Source organism: Psittacula echo (genome assembly GCF_963264785.1).
Source record: "Psittacula echo genome assembly, chromosome: 6".
Classification (NCBI taxonomy): Eukaryota; Metazoa; Chordata; class Aves; order Psittaciformes; family Psittacidae; genus Psittacula; species Psittacula echo.
Window position 1 is genome coordinate 73,728,256 of NC_137743.1, and position 23,873 is coordinate 73,752,128.

Genomic DNA, 23,873 nt, shown 5'->3' on the forward strand with positions numbered 1-23,873 from the left:
AAATCTGATCTCTAAGTTGTAACCAGCAAACTATTACTGCCCTGCTGCTTCTTTGATTCCTTCCTGTCCAAGGTTCTAGTCATAACTGAATAATCTACAATAGATTCATAGTGTAACTTAAAGTTTCCATACAATTAGGTAAAATGGTCAAAATTTACCTCACTTGTTACAGTGTGTGTGGGACATAGCTGGTACCTGTGTGGGTGTGTGGTAGGGAGCATCAGGATAATTACACTGATCTACATTTGCTGTAAGGCACATCCACCGTAACAGGCACCCTTGTTGTTGCAGGGTTGAGTGGAGTAGAGCAGGAAAAGAAAGCTGCTTTACAAATTTCCTGTAAACCAGGTTATGTGGCCTTTCTGCTTTCACAGTTCTATAGATCTTGTGGTGACTCTTTTGATATGACAGTCTTTTTTTAAAAGGAGAAGGAGTAACCACTTCAAACTTGCACAGGAATTCTTAGCAGAAACTTGTCTGTCAGCAGCGCACAGAAGTATTCAGGAACTCCTGGAGTTGCCTTTTGCTCTCTAAGCAAAATTTTACTCTTATCAAAGGTGAATTTTATTTAAAATATTATATACGGGTTAATTCTGTTTTTTAAATGAAATATATTTAATTTCCTCATGTAAGTATTTATGTTTGTACGTACTTAGCTATGCATAGGGTCTTGCCTGGGTAAATAAGGTAAGAGCGAAAGGAGGGAGGGAGGCAATTTTGCTCTCCCATGAACCAAGACAAGTATGTCTGTGGTGTGTTTGTAACTCTAGAGAAACAATAGGAATGAGTTAACAAGATTAGATAGGTTGGTATCAACAGGGAGATGTATAGTGTGTCAAAAGTAGGTCCGTTTTGTGTGTGTATATTATAGGAAAATATATAAGTTACAGAAAAACTTTTGAAGGTATTACACTGTTTCTAACCAGCTTCATTAGATGGCTCCAGCCGTTAGATCATTCTGTGTGTTATCAGCAGAAGCAGCAAACCAGCTAAATCAGAATTCCTTTGGCGGACCAGGTTTCAGTTAAAATTAACCTAAAAGCACAACAACTTAATGCATGTTTCTCTCTGGGACACTTCCATATTCCATAGCCAAACAGTATCAACTGGTTCAGTTCAAACAATACTATGGAGTTGTCGAGAAGTATGTTTGTTTGCTGTAGGATCATGTATCATCAGCTACTTTACACAAGGGAAGAAGAAAACGGAAGCATTTGTATACCATTGTGTTTGTGTGTTTATCCAGTTGGCTGATGCTGCGGTGCAGTGCTGTTGAAATTCTGTCATGTGTTCATACCTTTGGATGGTCGCATGCATTTTGTACATAGAGTCATAGTCTGGGTTGGAAGGGACTTTTAAAGGCTGTCTAATCCAACCGCCCTGCAATGAGCAGGGGGACATCTCACATATATGCCTAGCTTGCAGCAGCAGGGAAAATTGGTAATTCTTCCAAGTTTACTGCTTTGTACCACAACCTAGAAGATAAACTTTTTTGAATAACATGCATGTTTCTGAGAACATAATAAAAGTTGCTGTCATTCTAGGAACAGGGAGGCCTTCTGTTGCCTCCCCTAGGAGAGGAGACAAAATTGCGTGACTAAGATAGCTGATACCCTGCACAAGTGTGATTTCATTCAGTGGGAGGTAGAATTAGAAGGAATGGAGAATTGCATTTCAGAAAGGTTCTCTTACTTTGCAGGTCTGAGACAAAAACAGATACTAGAAAGAAAGGAGTTACTTTTGTGAAAGTTTCAAGAGACAAAAGGAAATTCTTGTAGTATTTACCTTTATTCAGATTGGCTTAAACCAAGCACAAATTTAAAGCTTTCTAGTTTCACTGCTTTTGATAAACTCAGTGATGCCTGCATGCTCAGAGTACTTGTGGTCAAAGTTAAAAGTCTACTGGAGTCAAACAGCAGCAGAAAGGGAAGGAGAATACTGGGTTTAAGCCTCATTTGGCTGTTACATGAAGGGATTACACACAATGTTGGAACAGCTCGAAAACTTCATGGTATTTTTTCCATCTGCTTTTTGCACTTACTGTTGTTTCATAGTGGAATATAAATTTGGTAATAAACATGTATGACATGTCATTTTTCAGTATATTGGTCATCTTGTGTGTTTTGTTCTAGATGTTATCTTCTATACTGCAGTGTTCTATAATAAACCTAAAACTAGGTCTTTTGGGGGGGGGCTAAACATTAATGATTGTTGTACATGTGCTTAGTGAATTGCTATCTGCACAAGTGGTGGCTGTAAAAAGCTGAGAAATAGATTGACAAGCTTGATCAGGCTGTTCTGGGCTGTTTGCTGTTGGTTGTACCTAAGCAGTTACAGGTGACAGATGTGCAGTACAAGCTGTGGTCTGACTGCGCAGTAAATGTGTGATGCATAAAGCTAGAACAGAACACTTAGAGAGTACCTTCTGCTGCAGTTTGAAAAGCCTTTTACTTGAGAATGAAGAACTTCGCAAATGAAGAATAGCTCATCAAACTAGGCAGAGTATTTTGAATGTGAGCCTTTAATGAATGTATTCATGTTTGCTGCTACTTTGGGGGTTTGTGTGGGTGGGTGGTGGTTTGAGGGTTTTTTTCTCCTGTTATTTTACAGCAGATAATATGTTCCTTTAGTATTATAGATAACACTAATGTTGTTTTTCTATCTGAATAACTGATGTTATGTCAGCCATCTATGTTTGTGGTAAAATGGGGGTAGAGATTGAAGCCAACCTACTTACCCTTGAAGATTACTTCCCTTTGCGTAGGTCTCATTGAAGTTCTCTTGGCACAGAGGTGCCAAATTCTTGCCAGTCATGTCAGCCTGAGGCTGTGTGTACCACTTGCAAGCACAAGCCCCTGCACTCACATTTCAGGCAGGAAGGTTCTGATCATTTTCCCCAAAACACTGTTTCTTTAGTGGTACAGAAGGGAACAACATTGATTTGCAGTTAACAGGTTATTTGAATTAGTGGTTGCTGTAGTCATCTACGTGCATGACATCTCAAAGAACCAAGAATCACTGTTAATCCTATGGTAAGTATCCTGTATTTATTTACCTTTCTTATTTGTCTGACACGAGAAGAGGAAGGTCTTGCGCAGTTGTGAAGCTTTTCTTAACTGAAGCTTATGAGCTGAACACTTTGAAGAAGCATTCTCTTCCCACTGTTCTCTGTAACTGTCACGTCTATAAATGGTCAGGCAGGATCAAGCTGCAAGCTGGAACAGCCATCCAGAGCTGGGTTGCAAGAGATGTTGACCAAGTTTCCCTTGCTAGCAAACAGGCAACTTGCTTACTTACAGTTTCCTAGTATTCACTGTACTTATGCACGTGAGAACTTAACGTGTTTACAGTTGTATTTGCATGTCTTCAGGACAAAGGCCTGTGTTACCAACTTGATTAACTGACGTTATGGAAGTGTGCCCCACAGTGGAGAAGCCTTATGGCCATAGGCACCAGAGGAAGGTTCAATATTGGTAGATTTGGGATTTCTGGCTATGTGCTCTCTCTCATCAAAGCTGTTCAAGGTGCATATGAAAAGAAAATTAACATCAGTGTCCAAGTTCCTGCTGAACTCAGGACACTTCAGCTGTCCTGAGAGGCCTGAGCCTGAGGAGTACAGTTAGCTGTCACTCTATAAGCATGTGCACACTGTGTGAGAATATAAGAGTTTGGAGTTTGGAGAGGGCTTTTTTTCCCACTTGTTGTCCAGCACTTTCCATGTAGTAAGGAGAGTTGTAACCCCTTTGAAGATGCAGGAAAAGAGCTCGAACCACAAAAGCTCAGGTGTACCTGAGAGAAAGGTGCAAGGAAAAGCTTCCTGAGAAAACAGGTTTATTAAGCCACCTAAGTCAATGGGACTTTAGCAATTCCAAAACATTCTGGAGTGATTCCGCACAAATGAGACTTGGAACTGCCTTGAATTCCTTTCTGGTTTTCCTTTCAGTTGGTGACGCTGCTAAAAGAAATACTTTGACAGTCTCCCAGGAGTAAGGGCCTTTAAATAGCAAGTTATACAAGTGAGAAGTGACTGCAGGCAAGGCCTTTCGTATGGGCTGTGGAGTCTCCACTTGAAAATAGCTAAAACACTTGCAGTTGAGCTCTCAGTGTCTAGATACCCCAAGAGAAGCTGTGCTTTTAGCAGAAATTTCTAATTTAATTGTAAAGATGGAAATCCCATGTACTGGTTTTAGCTGGAACAGTTGATTTTCTGCACAGTAGCTGGTGTGGGCTCAAAGCTGATAGCACACAGATGTTTTCCTTACTGCTGAGCAGTGCTTACACAGTCAAGGCCTTTTCTGCGTCTCACACCACCAGCGAAGCAGGCTTGGGGTGCACAAGGAGTTGGGAGTGGACAGAAGCAGGACAGCTGACCAAAGGGATATCCCATGCCATACGATCTATTGCATTGATGATCTTAAAGGTCTTTTCCAACCTATGATTCTGTCATGCTCAGCATATAAAGCTGGGGGAGTAAAAACAAAGTGGGGGGATATTCAAAGTTCTGGTGTTTGTCTTCCCACGTAACCATTACAGGTGATGGAGCTCTAGTGTCCTGGAGATGGCTGAATGCCTGCCTGCCGCTAGGAGGTGGTGAATGAATTCCTTCTTTTGCTTTGCTTGTGCATGTGGGGTTTTTTAATTACCTATTTGTATTTGCTGTATCTTTTTCTTTGTAATACTTAGGGAAAAAGTTGTCTATGTGAGCATGCTGTCCGTCAGACGCCTCTGAGTTCACAGTTTCTTGTCTCAAGTTTTGTCAACAATGCAGACCAAAGAAGGTCCAGCCTCCACCTCTAAGGGAAAGGGAACTGTGGAAGTTCGGTACTTTTGCTCTGCCTGATTCCCAGCTGGATCCTCAGTGTGACAGGAAGTAATAGGAGCAGAACTGGAAGTTGCTGATGGACACAGGTGACATGTAGGAGGTAAAGTGCTGAATAGTATGTGTGGAGAGAAGGGATCAAGGAAGAAAACCCAAAGGAAAGCAGGTTCCATTGATAATCCTACCCCTGGAGTAATATGCTTGTTTGCTTAGTTTTTATTCAATATTTAGGAAAGAAAAATTGTTTTCACTTGGATTGCACATTTCTGGTCCTATCCAAGTAACAGACAAATTTCTGTACATGAGCTGTCCTTGCTTCAGCACAACTCTCAATGGTTTCACAATGAATCCCTAGGAGAGTATCATTAACGGTCTTGGAAAATTAGTCCCAGAATTCGGAGGCACAGATTTACCTGTTCCTGTACGTGCTTGCTGCATCTGCCATTTGCTAAGGTTCTCATCAGTCTCACAGTCTATAATCTCTCTGCCCTTATTTCTGCAGGTCACAGCCATGTCCTGCTGAGGATGCTGGAGGACAAGTGCATAACTTTTCCTCAAGGTGTACCAAGCCACTAAAACCGAATGATTTTAAGGGGTGAGAAAAAGTAACAAAACACACTGATGTAACTTGATAATATCCTATAAAATTTCCAGTGTTCTTCCCTTTATTTTGCAAAAGTCAGGCATAGAAAATACAGAGCTTCCTAACAGGTTTTTTGAAATCTGCATTGGAAAGATACCTTACTAAAGCAACAGTAATGTGGTACAGCTGAAAAAGGAACTGAGCTAGTGATCCCCAACTTGGAGCCTAGCTCTGAGAGGTTCAAGTATAAAGTGTGATACATAGTAATTAAAAACTTCTTAAGGCTGTACTTTGAATAAAAACATTGGCTCTTGTGGTAAGAGCTGACACTGGTGATCTGTTGTTTTACCAAATTCTTGGCTGGTAACAGCCAATTCCAGGATGCTCCAGCTCCCTCTGCTGCGCAATTCCCTCCCATTCAGTTGACAGGAAAAATGAGCCTTTTTCTCAATGTGAAAGTGGGTTGTGGCATCTGCTTCCTTGAATTTGGCTGGCACGTCTTTTTGCTCACCTCCCGATTCACTGCTGTCAGGATGGTGAGAATATCTTCGCCTCTGCAAAAACAGAAGTACGTTTTGTAGTAGGAGGCAGTTAACATCAGAAAAATTACCACATTCTCATTTATCTTGATCTATACAAGTGCTAATGGCTCCTGTTCTAAAAAGGCTTCAAAGCAGTTATCTAAGCTGCTTTAAACAATCTGCATGGTGTTGCTCTGTCCTACGTTACTGTTTTTACTTTGAGCTGAGTGTTCCCACTGCATATCATCTCCCTCTGCATCCAAATCAACTCCTGTCATTCATAAGGAAAATACAGGTGTTATCAAAAAGCTTATGAAAACTCTTACCGAGGACAGCTGTGCTCCAAGTGGTGGCACAATGCCTGAATGTACCAGGTCCCATGGTATGGGCTTCTGTAGGAAACGTAATCTTGCAGGGTAGCCATGCCCAAGAGGAAGTCTGCCTCTGTGGGGATGCAATCGAGCTGAAATCTTGCATCTGTTTCTACAGAATCATCTGGCTGTTTAGAATCTGCTTCTATGTTCACACCTTCCTGGCAAGCATCACCTTGGCAGGCCTGAACAAAAAAGACTTTTGGTTTTCCAGCAAGTGAGTAGCAATTCTGCCCAGTGAAGGAAGTGGTCAGTTCCCGGATAGGTACTTCCTGCCCATCAACACCATATATCATGCCTTTTTTCCCATGAGACAGGATACAGCAAACAAAACAGTCTTTGTCCTTGTGGTCTTCGCAGCGGTAGGTGTTCACAGTCTTACGGATTTCTTCTGCAGTGAGATCTCTATATTCCGCTATTGTAAAATGAAGCTTGCTAAAGACTCTCTTCAGAGCCCCTGTAAAGTAAACAGAAAGGGAATTGGAGCCATTTCATTACATGAAAGTTGGACTCTGCGATTGCAAATTGTATTTCTAGAGATAAACCTTTTTTTTTAAATCCTGCTACACCACTATTCAGGTAGCTGCACTCCTGCTCTGAAAATAATACAGTAATCGACTAATCACTCCTCTACCGCCTTCCCCTAACTCTCATTAAAAGGCTTCCTCCCAATCTCGCCTCTTACTCTGTCTGAAAAGTTCTGTATGAACTGTTAAACAAGCTGTATGTCTTTCCCCCACCCATGTTACAGCTAGTCCCTTCTCTCAAAAGGACAAACTTTGCACTCTGATTCTTGAATTAACTTGCAGTTCAATTCAACCAGCTCCTTGATGGCTTTTTTCTCTTGCCATAGATAGTGCAAATACATCCATCTCTTAGCTCTAGGACCTGCAACGAGCTATGCTGCTGCAGGACAGCCTACTAAAATCAAGGCCCCTGAATAGCAAAAGTCCCTAAATTCCAACATCCTCCTTCCTTGACCACTAACCCCCAGTTCTGGTTCAGCAGCAAATCTGTTTGTGATTCCATGAATTTTAGAGGTAGTATGCATAAGGCTGATACAAAGCTAGGCTAGCTTGTAAAGTGCCAGGCTGAGGTTGCAGCTTAAGACTGCAATAAACTCAGTACAACCGCAAAATGCTAGTGCATTTTTCTGAGTCAGTAAAAGCTTGACAAATTGATTAAGTTTTGTCAGCACAGGCAACAGAGCTGACTCAGCCACTACAACAAAAGTATCCTAGAAAAGGATGAAGACTGAAATTCAGACCTTTAATACAGAAAAAGAAATGAGGTTCCTTTTTTTGAAGATATCCAGACTTATCTTTAATGTTCACTATACCTGCATCAACATCTGTCCCAGTCCGATCATTCATGTCTTTGAGTTCTGGCACTCTTTCCCTGGCTTTTGCAAAACTGTGATTATTCAGGATGAGGCACACCCCCCGAGGTCGGCTGGTCATTTTGTAAGCTTGAACCTGTTGAAAAGAATGACCAGTAGTGAAAACTACTGCAGTCTCCTCCAGGTACTTTTCTGCCCTTGGTGATGGCACAGCAGGGTAAAGAGAAAGCCAGCTGGCTTTTTCTCTAGGTGGGCTTCCCTATACAGCTTTGCTCCCAGGATCTGTCAGTGCACTGCCCCACCACCTTTGGGAGTCTCTGCACAGCATGGCAGCACCCCTCAGCTCCACAATCATGCTCAGCCCACATGGGTGCTGCACTCACCCACTTTTCCATGCTCAGCCATCTGCCAGCTATGTATTTCCTGGTATAATGAACTCAGCCTGCCCGGCTGTCCTTGTGAATGTTTCTCAAGTTTTAACACTGCAGCAGCCACTGCCTGCGACTCAGCTTCAGAATAAAGGTTGTTACAGAGTGGTGTGTTTTTCTTTTTCTAGACAGTGCTTTTAACAGTTGGGCTTATAATAACTGTTCACCTCCTAGAGGGACCATCACTTCCAAGACAAAATTATGTTTCTAAGAAACCAACTGGCTTACCTGAGAAGATTCATTGTGTCTGTCAGGAGAATCAGGTGCCACACATGACACCAGGTATCTGGCATGGGCTGAACACAGACAAAAAAGTTTTAAGTACAAAATGCAGGGCTAGAGGTAGAAGAGAAGCTCTGTTCCTATTCCCCATCCCCCCAAGTACCTCCCAGGGTAGAAGTTTTCTCTGAAAACTGAACTGTGTTTGAACTACTATTCTTGTTAGCTATAAACCACTAGACAATCAATTAAAAGGGAGTAAAATGTAATTGTGATCAGTTAGTAAGTGGATGCTCATCAGGTTTTAGAGAGGCACCTGTGTAAAGAAGACACCAGTGGTGTAGTCCAAAAGCTGAAGAGCAAAAAATCTAAACATTAAGGTTTTTGAGAGTTTCAGTTACCTTCAGTGCCTCCTGTGCTGCCCCTCTGTGCCTCTGTGACAACCATCTCTTCTTCACCTGAAAAGTATTCATTATTAGTCCTGTGTGATACCCATGAGTCACTGCAAGAATAACTATGGGAAAGAGGCCTTTTGTTTTACCAAATTTTAATTCATACTCTTCAATTGTCTTCAACAGGCTGATGTCAATTTCTGCACAGAGACTCTTCAGGACACTTAGGTTGTCTTCTCCCAAAATCCCCTTCTTCTCCATCTCAGTGAAAACGTCAAGCATTGTCTGAGTAATCAGAAAGGCAGTTCGCTCTTAGGGCACATCCATCCTGCACTGTGAGGGAAGTGGCAGCATGTGCATGTGCACCTAAGCTTTAATGTACTATAGCAACCATCTTGAGCAATGGCAAAAGTGGCTATAACCATGCAAGTATGGTGTAGAGATTGCTCTGAAGAAGAAGAGGACCCAAGGGACAGGAGCTCTTGCCAAACAGTGAGTGGCAGAGCACAGTGGTCACCCAAGGATCTACCAGAACAGCTATCACTAGATAGTTACAATCTCTCCTCTAAGAAAAGAGGGAAAATGCTACAAGAGTTTCATTAGACAGAACAAAAGACCCAGGAGTCAGAAGTGCAGACTGAGATAGTGTAAGAGCAGCTGATTGGCCACAAGGCTGTCTGTAGACTCCAAGCTTTCGGGCCTTAGCCTTGGTAAGGATCTGTTACTTAGATCCATATATTCCAAGTTTGGATATGAAAAGAATAAAAGCGCGAAGTAACAGCCACAGTGACTGATTTTCTGGGTCTGACAATGGCTTAAAAAGCAGCCACAAGAAAATCGGTTGGGCAAGATGAGTGAATATGCTCATCAGACTTCCACTGATCAAAGCCCTATGTGGTGCTTGGACATGAAGGTTGCTGTGCCTGGTGTAGTGCTTGCCCATGCTCTCCGGGCGTTGACACGGCTGCAAAAGCTACACAGAACACTAGCACAGACAAGTCCCATATGCACCAGAGAGCCGATAATCCCTTTCCAGGTGCACCCTTCTCTTATGGTGTTTTCATCAGAAGAGGGACACCACAAGGAAAGTGACGCTCATTCCCCTCACAGCATCCCAAATGCATCTGTGGATTATAATACTAATTTTTAAAAAGAGGGGGCAGGGAGCAGAGAGTGTTAAAGAATTCTTACAGCCTTAGGGATTAGCCGGCATTTTGGTAGTTCTTGCCCCAAAAGGAACTTGAAAGATTCCAGCTCATATTCAGTGATGTCTTCTGACAGCTGAAAGAGCAGGTATCTAGAAAGAGAAGCGGAGGACACAGTTTCATCCTGTTCCCAAGACTGACCCTTAGCACAATTTAACTCTGTGCTGTCCAACCCATTTAACCTTTCACTTCTGTCTTCCTCCCAGGCACAAATGTCTCTCTCTTATCTTTTAAACTGGGGGACCTGACTCCCAGGACAGCCTGAAATCAAACCATTTTCAGCTGCAATCAAAAAGGTCTCAGTTTTCCTAAAATCAAAATCACGCTGAAACGTTCTGGAGCCGAGACCAGACTCGCACCCGGGCAGGAAGGGAGGCCTTTGGGGCTGTTCAGTATTTCACAAAGGTGCAGCTTTAGTTTTCTGCCTTTTACTGGGCAGAAACTTCACCTTTCCGTATGGCTTGTACCTGCTTTCTCGCGGAAGATGCTTGTTTGTTTCCGAACCTCAGCCTGGCGTTCCTGCCGTCAGTAAGGGCTCACGCCGACCCCCCAGCAGGGCAGCCGGTCCCAGAGGGCGCTGCGAGGGGAAGCTCAGCCCGGCCCCGGGGCCACCGGTCACTCACCTGTAGGGTGACACTTTTGCCCGGCCTGGGATCTGGAGCTCCCTCTCCATCTCCTGTCGGCTGGTGCCCAGGCGGGATTCCAGGACGTCGATCCGACGGATCCGATAGAGCAGCTCCTTCAGGAAGAAAAGGTTCTCCTCCTCGATCATGCCTTTTTCCTGCAGGGCTTCGAAGAAGTCCTGTGCCTTCTGGATGGCTTCCAGCTTCCTCATTGGAATGTGTCCCCGGCTGAGGAACTTGAGAGCCGCCAGGTCCCCCTCGCCCAGCTCCTCGCTGACCATCAGCAGTCGCCGCCTCGGGAACTCCATGGCGGCGCACAGCCTACCCCGCAGCCAGGGGCGAGGCCTCTTCCGCCCGCCGCCGGGCTGGGGCGGGCTGGAGGCGGCGCTCGGGCGGTGCAGTTCCTTCTCCGTTCGGAACGTCAAACGATGAGAGCGGAGCTCCCCGTGGCTTACTTTAGGAACTGCGCGCCTGGCAAAGAGGCTTCTCCGAGGCGCAGTTTAGCCCCGCCTTCCCCTGCCACTCACACTTAGGAAGCGCTGACTATTCCCGAATCCATTCTCGAGAAAACCGAACCTGGTGGTGCGGGGCTCAAGCTCTCACTTCGGCCCAAGCTTTTCATGCAAGCACCTCTCCCTGCTGTAGAGGCACAATTCATTGCCGTTTCAATAGATAGGGGGGAGAAGCTTGTAACGCCACTGACCTGACTTCCTTTACAGGAGCTTAACATGCCCTCAAGACAAGTTAAAACAAGTTCTTCCTAGTAAATAGGCTGCAGGTGGTACAGATCCTTGTCTGTGCACTCATGTACCTGGGCAAATAAAGCCTAAACACAAAGCAGTTGCACAGATATATAACTAATAATAAAAGATCTAAGCCAAGCCCCATAATGATGTTCCACCTATCTAGAAATTTATTACAGTTGTCACCCACAAGAGTCAACCACGTTGGGGACCTGGGGAATTCCTGTGGCTGTCAAAAGGAGAACAGACACAGTAACAAGCAAAGGCACAATTACAGAAAGGATGCAAAATTAGTCACTGGGAATTCCCAAAGACCTCAACTGCATTTTTTAGCACATTGACCAGAAGCTGTTGCAGATTAAACATGCCATTCTCTGTTCATAACTTGATGTATCTCTAGTGAAAAGAGGCAGATCTGAATGACTTCTGTGAGGACATGCCAATCTTATTAGGGGTCAGAATAAAAAGGGTAACCATCAAGGGCTAAACACCCAACAACTAGCATAGCTTAATCTCCTAAATGGTGTGTCTTTTCTTTCCACTTCTTCCTGGCCTTCAAGATTTCCTGCAGGAAATCTTACAGACCACAGACATAGCCAACAGTTCAACTAACCAAAGTTCCACAGTACCTGAATGTCACACCACTTAGAGAACTAAGAGTGAACCTTTATATAGACAGTGGGAAAATACATACTTCCAGCAGTCTGCGTGATGGGAAAGGCCAGCAGTAACCTGAACACAGGCAGGCTCCTGACATGTACCACTAACCCATCCCAAAAGCAGCACATTAATAACTCACCCTAAACACATTACCATGGAGAGAATTACCAGCTTCCCATGGTAAGTGGGTGCAAATAGCTCTCTGGGAAACTGATATTAAAGTGAACAAGTAGGTAGCAAGATACAAATGACTGGGCAGAGATTCATGCCACTGAAAACATTATTTCTGCCTCTGCACCTAACAGTCCTCCTGAACACTCTTCTAAGAATTTCCCTTTTCAAACAGCATCACTCTGATTTTGCCTGCTTTCAGCTTAAGCCTGCAGGACTTCAACTCACCAATGTCACTTTCCTACCAATCTTCTAACTCTACATTTTGGTGGCAGTGCTTCTGCTGGCTGAAAACACAACACAGGATTAAGTGCCAGGATTGTTTTGCTACAGCCAGGACTTGAAGGAAAGGGAGGACAGGCAAAGTAACTGTAACTGAGGGCCTTCAGATAGGAAAGGCGATTGCCCATCACTGTTCTCCAAGTTGTGCTACAGAGGAAAGTCAGAAAATTGCAGATCCAACTTCCTTCTTACCTCTCAGTTCTGTGGGAGGGCCACAAATCCATGCAAGAACGTATCAGCTGCAGGTGTGTGTGAGCCTACTTTTGCTCAAAGCAATAAAACTGAAAATGTGTTTTCTCCTTCCTTGACCACTGCATGAGCTGCATATAAATTCACAGTACGTTTACTTCCTGCAGTCCTTTGGAGGATTTCGAGAGCGTTTTATCTCCTTTCTAGCAGGTCTTCATCAGCAGGCAATAATGTTAGCTATGGAAGTGGCCTGATTTTAACAGGTAAAACAAACTCCCATGTCATCATGGTGAGCAGAGAGAGATGGGTAATGAGAATCGTATTTGTATTGTGATTCAACTATATATTACAATTGCTAAATTATGCTTGTGTTAGGATTTCAGTATGCTGCTGGATCACTCTGCTAAATCAAAATCTCATGTAGCACCAAATATACCAAATAAGTAAATTTGACATCCAGTTCCTCTCAGGTGGAATATCTGAAAGAACTTGGTCTGAGAGTATTGAACTCTTAAACAGAGAAATAGGAAAAAAACAGAAATGCTGTAGATTCACAACTTCACTACTGGAGCGGCTGCCACCTTCCAGTAAGTTTCTCCTAGAGGAAATAGTTATTTCATTTAAGCTGTATTTCCTTATCATAAAACAACATTTACGAATCTAATTGCTAACTTCATATCAAGGTCTCATTTATGAAAATGTTATAAAAATGTAAATGAATTTGTTGTCACATTTCCTAAATGGTTAACCAAATGTCAGCCACAGAACTGTATCATACCTGGCAACAACTTCTGCTAACTCTTGCCACAAATGGCACTCTCCTTTACATAGATACAAGCACTACTTGGAAGATGAGAAGGGGTAAGGGGAGCAAAATGCAACTGCCAACACATTGTGTGGAATTAGGAAAAAACCAGTTTCACCTCAAGAACACAAGCAGGATTGAACAAAAGCTCCTGCTTTATGGGTACACATGGGTTAAAAAAAAATATAAACTAAAAAGAAAAAAAAAAGGCAGTAATTACAAAGTGTCTCCAATCATCTTTTATCATGTTATAAACTCAAAAGGAATATGGCCATTAGAATCCCATACAGCTCCCACACACCACCTGCAAGACAAGAATAGCCTCACCGGCATCAGCTGCCATTATTAGAAAGTGCCGAACTTAAACTTATTCTTTCTAACTATCTCTCTGGCTGCTAATGAAGGGATATCAATATATTACCCCTTGGGGTGGCTGCCATCGAATACTTCAACATAAGCAAAATAAATACTTCTGCTGACACAGAAGTGTTTGTCATGCCGACTGTCTCTCAGTCAGCTCATCTAAAAGAGAAACACACCACAAACAAAGGCGATGTGAAAACCAACCGTATTTATTAAGACAGAAACAAGAGTCCACAGGAGCTAGAGTCAGTTGCCAGGAGGAGAAGGCATCTCAGAGCAGTGGACCTAATTCTGCCACTCTGCTCTGGTGAGACCCCACCTGGAGTACTGCATCCAACTCTGAAGTCTTCAGTGCAGGAAAGATACAGACCTACGGGAGAGGGTCCAGAGAAGAGACACAGAAACAAACAGAGGGCTGGAGCAACTCTCCTATGAGGAAAGGCTGAGAGAGGTGGGGTAGTTTAGCCTGGAGAAGATTTCAGGGAGACCTTACTGTGGCCTTTGAGTACTTAATAGGAGCCTAAAAGAAAGATGGGGCGAGACGTTTTAGCAGGGCCTGTTGCAATAGGATGAGGGGCAATGGTTTTAAACTAAAAAAGGGGAGATTCAGGCTGGATGTGAGGAAGAAATTCTTTACAATGAGGGTGGTAAAACCCTGGCACAGGTTGCCCAGAGAGGTGGTGGATACACCATCCCTGGAGACATTCAAGGCCAGGCTGGATGTGGTTCTGGGCAACCTGGTCTAGTTGAAGATGTCTCTGCTTGCTGGTTTAGATGACCTTTGAATGTCCCTTCCAACCCAGACTATTCTGTGATTCTGTAATTCTGTAGTGGAGTGGGACCTTCCTTCCAGAAGGTAACAGCTATTCAAAACAGACTGTCCCCTCTGAGAGAAAACACAGTCAAGAACTCTTACTATTAAAAAACCTAAACAGCAGTGCTGTTTAGCCAAGTAAATTAAAACCAAGGCAAACCAAATACTTGGAGGAAAAGAACCAAACTCGTATTATCATAATCATCTCTTCTTTCTTTGGTCCTTCTGGACAAGCATGTTATTTTCTGTTAAAAATTACACAGCTTCCAGAGACAGCAAATGATTCACCTGTGGCTAAATCAGTTACAATCTTGCACATGCTCCCTGGGAAGGGATCAGCATTCTGAATCCATCTGTTCTTTTCTGCAGATCTCAGGGACTTACAACAACTTGGACAGAAATAGGACTTCTGTTGCATCTAATAACTCCTAAAAAAGTCATTACACTTGCAGGTGCTTCCTCCCTTGAAGTGCAGATTGAACAGACTCCACTGCTATGCAGGACAGAAAGTCAGGTCTGTACTCCTCTGTGGCCTTCTCAGACTGCTGCAGATCCAGGTTTCAGGAGATGATTAAACATGGGAACTGGAAAATTTAGATCCAATGGCCCCTTGAACGACTGGGGCCAAATACACAGATCAGGATAATTTCACTTGCAAATTCCTTTTCCCATGAAAGCCCATTCCAGATGTGATTCCTAACAGAGTGTATTCTTATTTTTCTCCATTTTGACTGACTGACATTATGGAATTTGGAAGATCAATTGTTTCCGTAGGGTTGATGTTATCTTCGGCATCTGCTTCCATCCATTTAAATCTTTTCTTCCCACTTCCTTGTTCACTTCTGTCAGGATGGTGAGGAGATCCTTGCCACTTGAACAAAAATGAAGAAACATTACATTGAAATACATGGTACTTGCAGCTAAGCCAAGAGGCTGATCTATGTTTGCTCCAATAAAAAGCTATCTCAGGGAAGGCTAATATCTTCCTCTCACCCTGCCTGTCCTGAAACTGCACATTCTAATGTGTAACCATTGATTTCAGTGTGTTTGAGGGAATAAAACCGTCCTCCATGTAGCATCGCTTTACCAACAAATACAGTCCCCTGCTTTGGTTACAGTTGGAAGAGCACACTAAGGTGAGACAGACTCAGACCTATGCATTCTACTAAATTCTACATGCCCTCTTCTGGAGAAAGTGATGTCTGAAGAGAAATTCTATTTTCTGAATTGAGTTTATGATGGGGACAGGAGGGAGGCAACAATGAAAGTTATGACTAAAGAACACTGATTTTTTTTTTTTTATCTGTGTAATCATTCAACAAATTTGCCTCCTGTCAGGTTTCACTGGAAGAAAAATCATTTCTCAGTCAAAAAAATATTAAAACACATGCACACACATACACACACTTGTCTATAGGTAGTGTTCCAGCATTACACCCCGGACTCTTTCACAGGCGAACTAAAGGAATTCACTTATGCTTTGCTTCATCTCTAGAAGAATAGCGATGCCTAGTTCCAGAACAATTACTGCAAGTGAAAAGCATTATATAGCACAAATGCAAAACACTACTGTTTCAGCACAGCACTCTTATGAATGTATGCCTGCAGCACCCCATATGCATATGGATTAAAAACAGTACTCACTGTGGGCAAAGCAACTTCATCTTTTCACAGAGGCATTGTATATAAATACTTCCAGTGTTTGTACAGCGATAGCACTTGTAGTGTTCCACTGTAGCCATGCCAACCAGAATATCAGCCTCATCAGGAATGGAAATCAGAGGGGTAGCATCCATCTCAAGATGGCCATAAAAGTCTTCTTTTACTGTGACAGGTGGGTGATCTACAGAGCCTTGGCAAGCCTGGATGAAAAACAGCTTGGGTTTGCCAGCAAGAGAAGGGCAATTGGATCCACTGAAGCAGGAGACTAAATCTTTAATATTTACAAACTGATCATCAACACCTTTTATTTTGTCTTTTTCACCATGGGAAAAAATGAAGCAAGCGAAACAGTCCATGTTACTATGATCCTTTTCACTGTATGTTTTAACTTTCTCATATATTTGCTTTGCTTCTAGATCCATGTGCTCAACTGTCTCAAACTGAAGCCACTCAAAGACCCTCTTCACAGCCTCTAGGAAAAAAGGCCAAAAGGCACTTGTTAAACAGTGACAACGAAGATGCTGAAACATCAGTGTTTGTGTGATAATCAGATATTAGCAGGTGTTCAGATCCCAGCAATAAACTCACCTGACTCTTAGCCTGCCATATCTGATTAGAAAAACCCAAATGCCTATTTTTTAACACAACCGGGTTAAGCATCACACTATCTAAAAAAAACCCCCCAGGTTTCAGATTATCTAATTGGCAAAAACTAGTAAAGTTTACAATGTTAAAGCAAGCTTTAACTGTGCATTGCCTAATAATCTCAGATGCTTAAGAACAACACCTAGCAAGTTAAAGAGATAACTCTTTAGAATGACAAATTCTGCAATCTTAAGTGAAGTAGGTCCCTCATCCTGTGAGAATGATCAATGCAGCAAGAAGGAAGGGAGAGTAACCCTCTAACAAATGCTATGCACACTTAACATCAAATGTAGACTAAACGGTTGCGTGGGTGTGAGAAAGTAGCTGGGAAGCAAGCAGCTTGTAGACAGGCTGGATGGAGTTCAAATACCAGTGATGTGTGCTTTCAGGAAACAGATTTTACTTTAAGATAAACTTTTGTTTATTTTAAAAGGGACTCTTGCAAGAAGACAGGCTTTAAAGAAAATTAAAAAGCGGCAGCATTTGAGCATTAAAGAGAATTTAAGGACTTAAGAACTTAACTCCATAATAACTAAGAATTAAAAGCAACCAAAAAGTGAAAAGGCAGAATAGTAATGCCTCCTTCACTATTTGGATGACGCTTCTTACCTAGAACAGAAAACAGTTTCTTCTTTTAAGCCATCAGCTGAACTGTTGGAAGTGGCACATTTCTTATTTCTACAGTGACTGTCACTCCAGTTACTCTGGAGGCAAAGGAACTCAGTGGACATGACTCTTCTTCACAGGAAAGCTTAGATAATTCTTTCAGAGAATTATCAGAGGAGAAAACCACACAAACCAGTAACTGGATTAAAAAAGTATTTACCTCCATCTTCAATTGTTCCTTGTCTGACTTCACACGCATTTTGAAAAATGTAGTTGTTAAGAATCACACAGTAACCATGAGGGTTATTTTTCATTTTATATGATTCCACAGACTGTAGAAACAAAGAAAGCAGATAAGAAAGCAGTGCCAAGCATCCAAAAGAGAAATATGCTATACACAGATTTTTGGCTCTTCATGTCCAAGCGCAAAAAAAATCATGAGGGCTAAGATACAAGAAAGGAAAAGCTTAAAAATAAAAGCTAGCAACAGGAGAGAGAAATCTGCTTCGTCTTTCTGAATCCTCCCTCTCCTTTCACTCTGTGGTTAGGATATGATTTTGGCATGGGAGAAAGCAAGTATCCAGAAAGATAAGTTTACATGTGCAGAGGAAAAGTTCCTGCACCTTACCATTCCCTCTGAGAGTCCTGAAGGGTTTCTAGTGAGGTAGCAGATTCTGTTGTTCCCTTCCCATCTGTCCAAGAGTACCCTGACCAGGACTTCAATGTCACAGTCTCCATTATTCTTAAGATCAGTTTTCTTCATACAAGAGCTACTCCTTTATTTCTTGCCTTAAAGATTGCTGACAGCCAGGTCCACAGTAAGGAACAAGGGTTGGTCTTGTTTTGAAATGAGGAATTGTTACAAGACCAATACATAAAGCTAGAATCCTTAGCTTTCAGCTCTTCCACCTGCTTAGTCTTAAGAATTTATGTTCCTCCCTCGCAGAACTTGGATAAATACTTTAAAGGTAACCTTGAGGTATTTCTCACCAGGTGTCGTGTCTCACTCTCTGCTGCTTGTCTTGCTGGATGCATAGATACAGGCACTGGAGAGTGGAGTTTTTCCTTAGAATCATTTTCTAAAAGGGAGAAGATAAACGGAACATTTTAGGGCTAAAACCAGAAATCTTCCACTGTGAACGTTTCAGCACTCAAAGAAAATACTACAAGGAGTGAGCTGAAGAACGGTTCCCACACCACTGAGACACCATCATTTTGTAGAGCTGGACCAAGCAGGGTCCCAGTTTCACAAACTGCTGGTTATTGCAGCTCTGCAGAACTGTGTTCTTCTTCTCTGCTCTTTTACTGGTAGCAAGATCCAGAGAATAAAGGGCTGAATGTGAGTGAGCACCCCAGGCAAGCCATTCACTACCATCTCCATTATGGGATATGTAAGTAAAAGAGGAGACGCATTTTTGTACAGTGATACCCTACAGCTAGCTCGTTTACTTCTGATGCCACTGTCTCATCTCCAGAGAGCTCTACTGTTTGGGTGGATACACCAAAGATGCAGAATACCAGTATAACAGAAGATCTCCTCAAAGCAACAAAACACTTCTTTGAATACAAGTGTCTGAAGTAAGTGAAGAAATCAAACCAATGACTTTGAAACAAAGGAAACAATTTTTTTTGCCCTTTTACAAGTTACACATATGTGTTTAAATGGAATTTAATTGTCAGGGCATCAAGAGCTATAAGACATGTTCTTTTTCTGCTTATCAAGGGGGACAAAATTATAATAGCAAGACTAAAAATACGTTCCCCTGACAAAGCGCTTGGCAGTTTTCGTCTGCTCTTTTACAGACACAAGCACAGGTCAGCAGTGCAAAGACATGCTGGGGAAACTGGCTGGTATCTCTGCAGGGAATTGCATGGGCTGCATTGATGTGTCTAAGGAAACACGTGACCTGAGTCATCCAAAAGGCGGTTCTGAGGAAAAATTTAGTAGGTCTCAGCTGTTGTTCGTTGACACATCCTGTTTCCCAAAAAGGGAAGACCCACTTGTGGTGTGAGAAGTCACCACCTCAGCTGCAACAGCCCAGATATACTTAAGTCTTTGAAATCTCACATCTGGTACAGAAAGTTAATGGTTACACGCTAGCTAATGGTTACAAGGAACAGAAAACTTCACAAACTGCGGCTACCAAGAGCCACTCTGCCTATCCTAGGATACAGTAAGGTCTCTCTCTTACCTCTGGGCTCCTAAGCTGCCAAGGATGAAGCCACAAAAATCGCACACACAAACACAGACACACCCAGATACACAGACACTAGCTCTACTCTTAAACAACAGATTAAATAATTTACCTTTTTTGTGTTCTTCAAAGGCAACAATTTTTTTCTGTATGTCAGCTCTAAATCCCTTTAATATATCTTTCAGCATTGACAGGTCATCTTCTTTAATTAATGCTTTTCTTTCCATTTCCAGTAAGACCTTCAACATTGACTGGTAAAACAAACACACATAACCTAAGCTCATACAGTGGCTGTCGTTAGCTGCAGTATCAGGCACTTCCGGACAAAGCAGAAAATAACATCATCATTCCCAGAGACTGACCAGCTAAAGACTGGGGTTTTTTCCCCTTCAAACCTCATTAAAACAAGGGTTGGGATGCAATGCAACCAAAGAAAAACATCACTAAGGTTGCATTTTTATAACACTGATCATTACTTGCAATACAAGTATTAAACAAACTCATCAGATCTCTTCATACTTTTGTGGGGGAATTAACAAAATGCTGTTACCCCAAATTACAATAGAGAAGCAAATGTACCCAGTGACACACAAAAATTTACAGCTGAACTCACATTAGAACTTGATTTACTGTCTCCAAAACATTGTTTTTCCTCCAGCAAACATCATTCTTCCTAGATATAGCAGATGTATGTCTTATAAACGCCAGGCAAAGAGGAAAGGGAGAGAATGATGGATTTTGCAAGAAGAAAAGGATTAGGGAGACAAGTGATGGTGGGAAGACAGGAAACAGAAAGCAAAAAAGGGCAGAATAAAAATACAATGAGGAAAAAAGGGTCCATTCTTCTACACAGCACCTGTCAGCAGCTAACATCACAGTTGTTCCAACAACAGATTTTCGAGAGAGCAGACTGCTTTCTCCTTCCTTTCTTACAAGACCTAGCAAACTCCTGAACTAGCCTTTCAAGAAACTTAGCAACATCACTTCAGCAAGAACACTCTGCATACAGCATTATCCTGGAGTTTGCTGTTGGGTATTCGTTTTTGGAGCAGGAACTTCATGCACTTTACATCTTCTGGAGTCAAGTCCTCTGCAATTCCATATAGCAGTTGCCTGGCAATAAAGAATAGAAAAAGCCTATTTATGAAAGTTATGAGAAGTAAGCACCACAATTACACATTTGAACTGCAAAATGTAAAACTCACAATGGCACATAGTGGTGTGGCAATAAATACAATTCCGCTGGGATATTCATAAAACAGCAGCACAGACAGAAAACGAGACAGTACACAACAGAACTGTTGTACGTTTTGCATGCAAAGCTTTAATACTTCTCCGCTTACCTGTAGGCTGACACCTTTGCCCTGCCTGGGATCTGAAGCTCCCTCTCCATCTCCTGTCGGCTAGAGCCCAGCTGGGTTTCCAGGAGGTCGATCCGATTGATCCGGTAGAGCAGCTCCTTCAGGAAGGACAGGTTCCCCTCTTCGATCATGCCTTTCTCCTGCAGCTCTCTCAAGAAGGCCTTGGGCTCCTGGATGGCTTCCAGCTTCCTCATGGGGATGTGCTCCACGCTGAGGAACTTCATAGCCGCAAGGTCATCTGTGGCCAGTGCCTCAGAAATGTCAAAAAGGAGTCTGTAGAAGTTCGTACTCATTTCACATCAAGATTTGGATCTAAACACAAATAGAAGTTGATTTGTCAGTAGGAGTAGTGCAACACATGGTTATAAAAGGTATCACATCATTTAGAACAGCCTAAAATAATAACATGCAGACAAAAGTACTTCAGTGGAGAGAGGCTGTCTTGCTACCATAGATTTGATGCTTAGCTGCTGTTTTAGTTTTGGTTGGGGTTTTTTAGGTTTGATCCTGTTTGAGAGCCAGAGCCACTTGCCAGTCTCAAATACAGAGTACGTGGTAAATGAGACTGCCAGGTTTTACCCCATAACAGAGGTAAAGGTTTTACATCATAACAAACCTAAGAGTCCACATGAGTAAGTCTTCTAAGCTATCTGGCTTCTCCTTTCTTTATACACTGTGTCTGACCTGGGTCAGCACAGCTAAAGCACCTCTTCCTGCTTTGGATTATCTGCATAAAATCAAACTCAGTGGACAGCTCTCAATTTCTAAAATTCAAATAAAATACAGGTTAGCATTCTGTTAGCAAGAGTGAACATACAACTGAATCTTAAACCTTTGTCTACCAAAAAACCTGACAAAACATGCCTTGCGATAAAACATGTGATTCATGCTCTGCCCCCAAATACTGTTTCCTTTCAGTTCATTCAAACTAACTTTTAAACAGACTAGAATCCATACAATTCAGCTTATATCATCACAAAACCACTAGTACCTGAATGAATCATATGTGCTTAACCTCACAATCCAATGATCTCAGATCTGACTGTATTATTTCTATACCCACACAGAAAAAAGAATACTTTTTTGGTACCTAGTTATGAAATGATCTTTCTCACATAAATCATGTGTTTTGTTTAAGATACAAGGCATGTGCTTATAAAAAGTAAGTCTGTCTGGTAAAGGGAGTTTACACTTTTATTTCTCAAAGGCTGTTTCAAACCCACAGAATTATTGCAATTAGAACAGATGTGACACCTACACTCTCTATTTAAGTTTGTCTGTAAATACAGGGAGCACATTAAAACAATGTTCAATTGCTTCTTTTTCTCCCACTCTACTAAATTAAAGATACAACAAGCAAACTGTTTAATACTAATGCAACTACTAATAATAATTTCACATCACTTACATGGGAGGACAGGCTGCACTTTCTTGGATGATTATTTCCTAAATTATGAAAAAGTCAGCTATTAGTACCAAATTCAGTAGCAGTGAATACAGGGAACGGGAAGGCTAAACATTCCTTTGAAATCATTGACATAATGAATTTCCCCATTTAAAGTGAATTTAAGCGGTAATAATTAACTTTTGGCATTTTCACCCTCTCTGAAGTATAGAACTCTGCCTCCAATGATAAGGTTCCAAGTATGACCTGCTGGCCACCACTATTTTCCTTGCAGCAGAAACTATATGATTAGCAATCAGTACAGCTACCAGACACTGAGGCTTGTGAAGTCAGCATTAGGAAAAGAGACAGCTAAGAGAGCCAAAATCTGTTAAAATTTTGCAAGGAAAAACAAATCATTCCTTGATTTCCATCCATCCATCGTTACGAACTCAAAATTGTAACATACCCTTCAATGCGATGAGGTGTGCAAATTCCTTCCAAAAAGTGTGTGCTAGTAACAGGTCAAAAACGTGTGACTTACTTCACTCCAGGAGTTGTCCTTTTATCCAAAGGCTGGGAGCAGCACAGAAGGGCACTATAGGATCTTCAGGTCCAAAATGGTTCTGTTTCCGTGTCATCCCATGCCTCAGCGTCTCTCTCCCTGCACCAGTTCCTCTGTCTTAACTGAATCAAGACTCCAGTTTCAGTTTGAAAGATGAAGCATGCTGAGAATCAGCACTGTGAAAAGTATTTGCAGACGAAACCAAGCCCAAGTTGGCTCTTTCTAGATGTTTCTCCCATCATGCTCCAGTTTCAAGGACCAGCCCTTCTGGCACTGCTCTTCCGCATTTTCTGTTTCACTTCTTCTCTCAGCCTTCCCCGAAATGTTCCTTTCCTTTTGTTAACTTGGTCTGTCCAGTTTTCCTCAGCTCTCCTGCATCCAAGTTTTGTCCCTCCAACTTCCTCTGGAAGTGTCTCAGTGACCCAAACTATTCCTTGTGAAGTAGCCTGTCAAAAATTCATCTCTCTCAGAAAGGTTGATCTTGAGGAAGCAAAATGCTGAGGCTACTTGACTCCTCAACTACTGTAGTGACTGTGGCCTCTACTGGCACAAGGCAGGATTGACAACTCCTGCACAAAAACTGAGTCACAAGGGACTGGATACCAGAGACTCAAAAATGTAACAAACCCCATTTTTAGATCATGATCTACCCAAGATACAAACTTCACAAACAGACTCTTAGACTACTTCCACTTATATCTGTCTAAACAAGGCTTGCACAAGTCACAACCCTTCCTTAATTCTGTAGGTGGAAAGCATGCACAAGTGCATATGCTTCTGTAGAAAAGAAAACTAAACGCTTCTCTTTGTTTGTTTCTTTGGGACCGATTTCCTTCTGGCACAGCTCCACATTACCACAGATTACACAGCTACGTAATCTGCATTGTGCAGTAACACTGGAGGTGTATACTGTGGATAGGAAGGAACA

The 23,873-nt window shown here is 42.3% G+C and overlaps 2 protein-coding genes across 3 annotated transcripts; both read right to left on the bottom strand.

Moving 5' to 3' along the window:
- Positions 1-5,477: 5,477 nt before the first annotated feature.
- CASP8 (caspase 8) lies at positions 5,478-11,460 on the bottom strand. Its single transcript, XM_080620659.1, has 8 exons — positions 10,501-11,460; positions 9,864-9,969; positions 8,822-8,957; positions 8,682-8,738; positions 8,290-8,357; positions 7,634-7,769; positions 6,250-6,751; positions 5,478-5,956 (listed from the first exon to the last, which is right to left on the bottom strand). Exons 1-8 carry the CDS (start codon positions 10,806-10,808, stop codon positions 5,821-5,823), a joined length of 1,449 nt encoding a protein of 482 aa, XP_080476785.1. The 5' UTR covers positions 10,809-11,460; the 3' UTR covers positions 5,478-5,820.
- Positions 11,461-13,906: 2,446 nt separating this feature from the next.
- LOC308222527 (caspase-8-like) lies at positions 13,907-23,065 on the bottom strand. Of its 2 annotated transcripts, XM_080620660.1 has the most exons (9): positions 22,925-23,062; positions 22,405-22,442; positions 20,979-21,308; positions 20,643-20,748; positions 19,748-19,886; positions 18,431-18,519; positions 17,661-17,772; positions 16,172-16,661; positions 13,907-15,398 (listed from the first exon to the last, which is right to left on the bottom strand). In XM_080620660.1, the coding sequence occupies exons 3-9, from the start codon at positions 21,287-21,289 to the stop codon at positions 15,269-15,271; spliced, it is 1,377 nt and encodes a 458-aa protein (XP_080476786.1). In that variant the 5' UTR covers positions 21,290-21,308; positions 22,405-22,442; positions 22,925-23,062; the 3' UTR covers positions 13,907-15,268. The 2 variants fall into 2 exon arrangements, with proteins under 2 accessions (XP_080476786.1, XP_080476787.1); XM_080620661.1 differs by lacking the exon at positions 22,405-22,442 and having other exon boundaries at positions 22,925-23,065.
- Between the last annotated feature and the right edge of the window lie 808 nt (positions 23,066-23,873).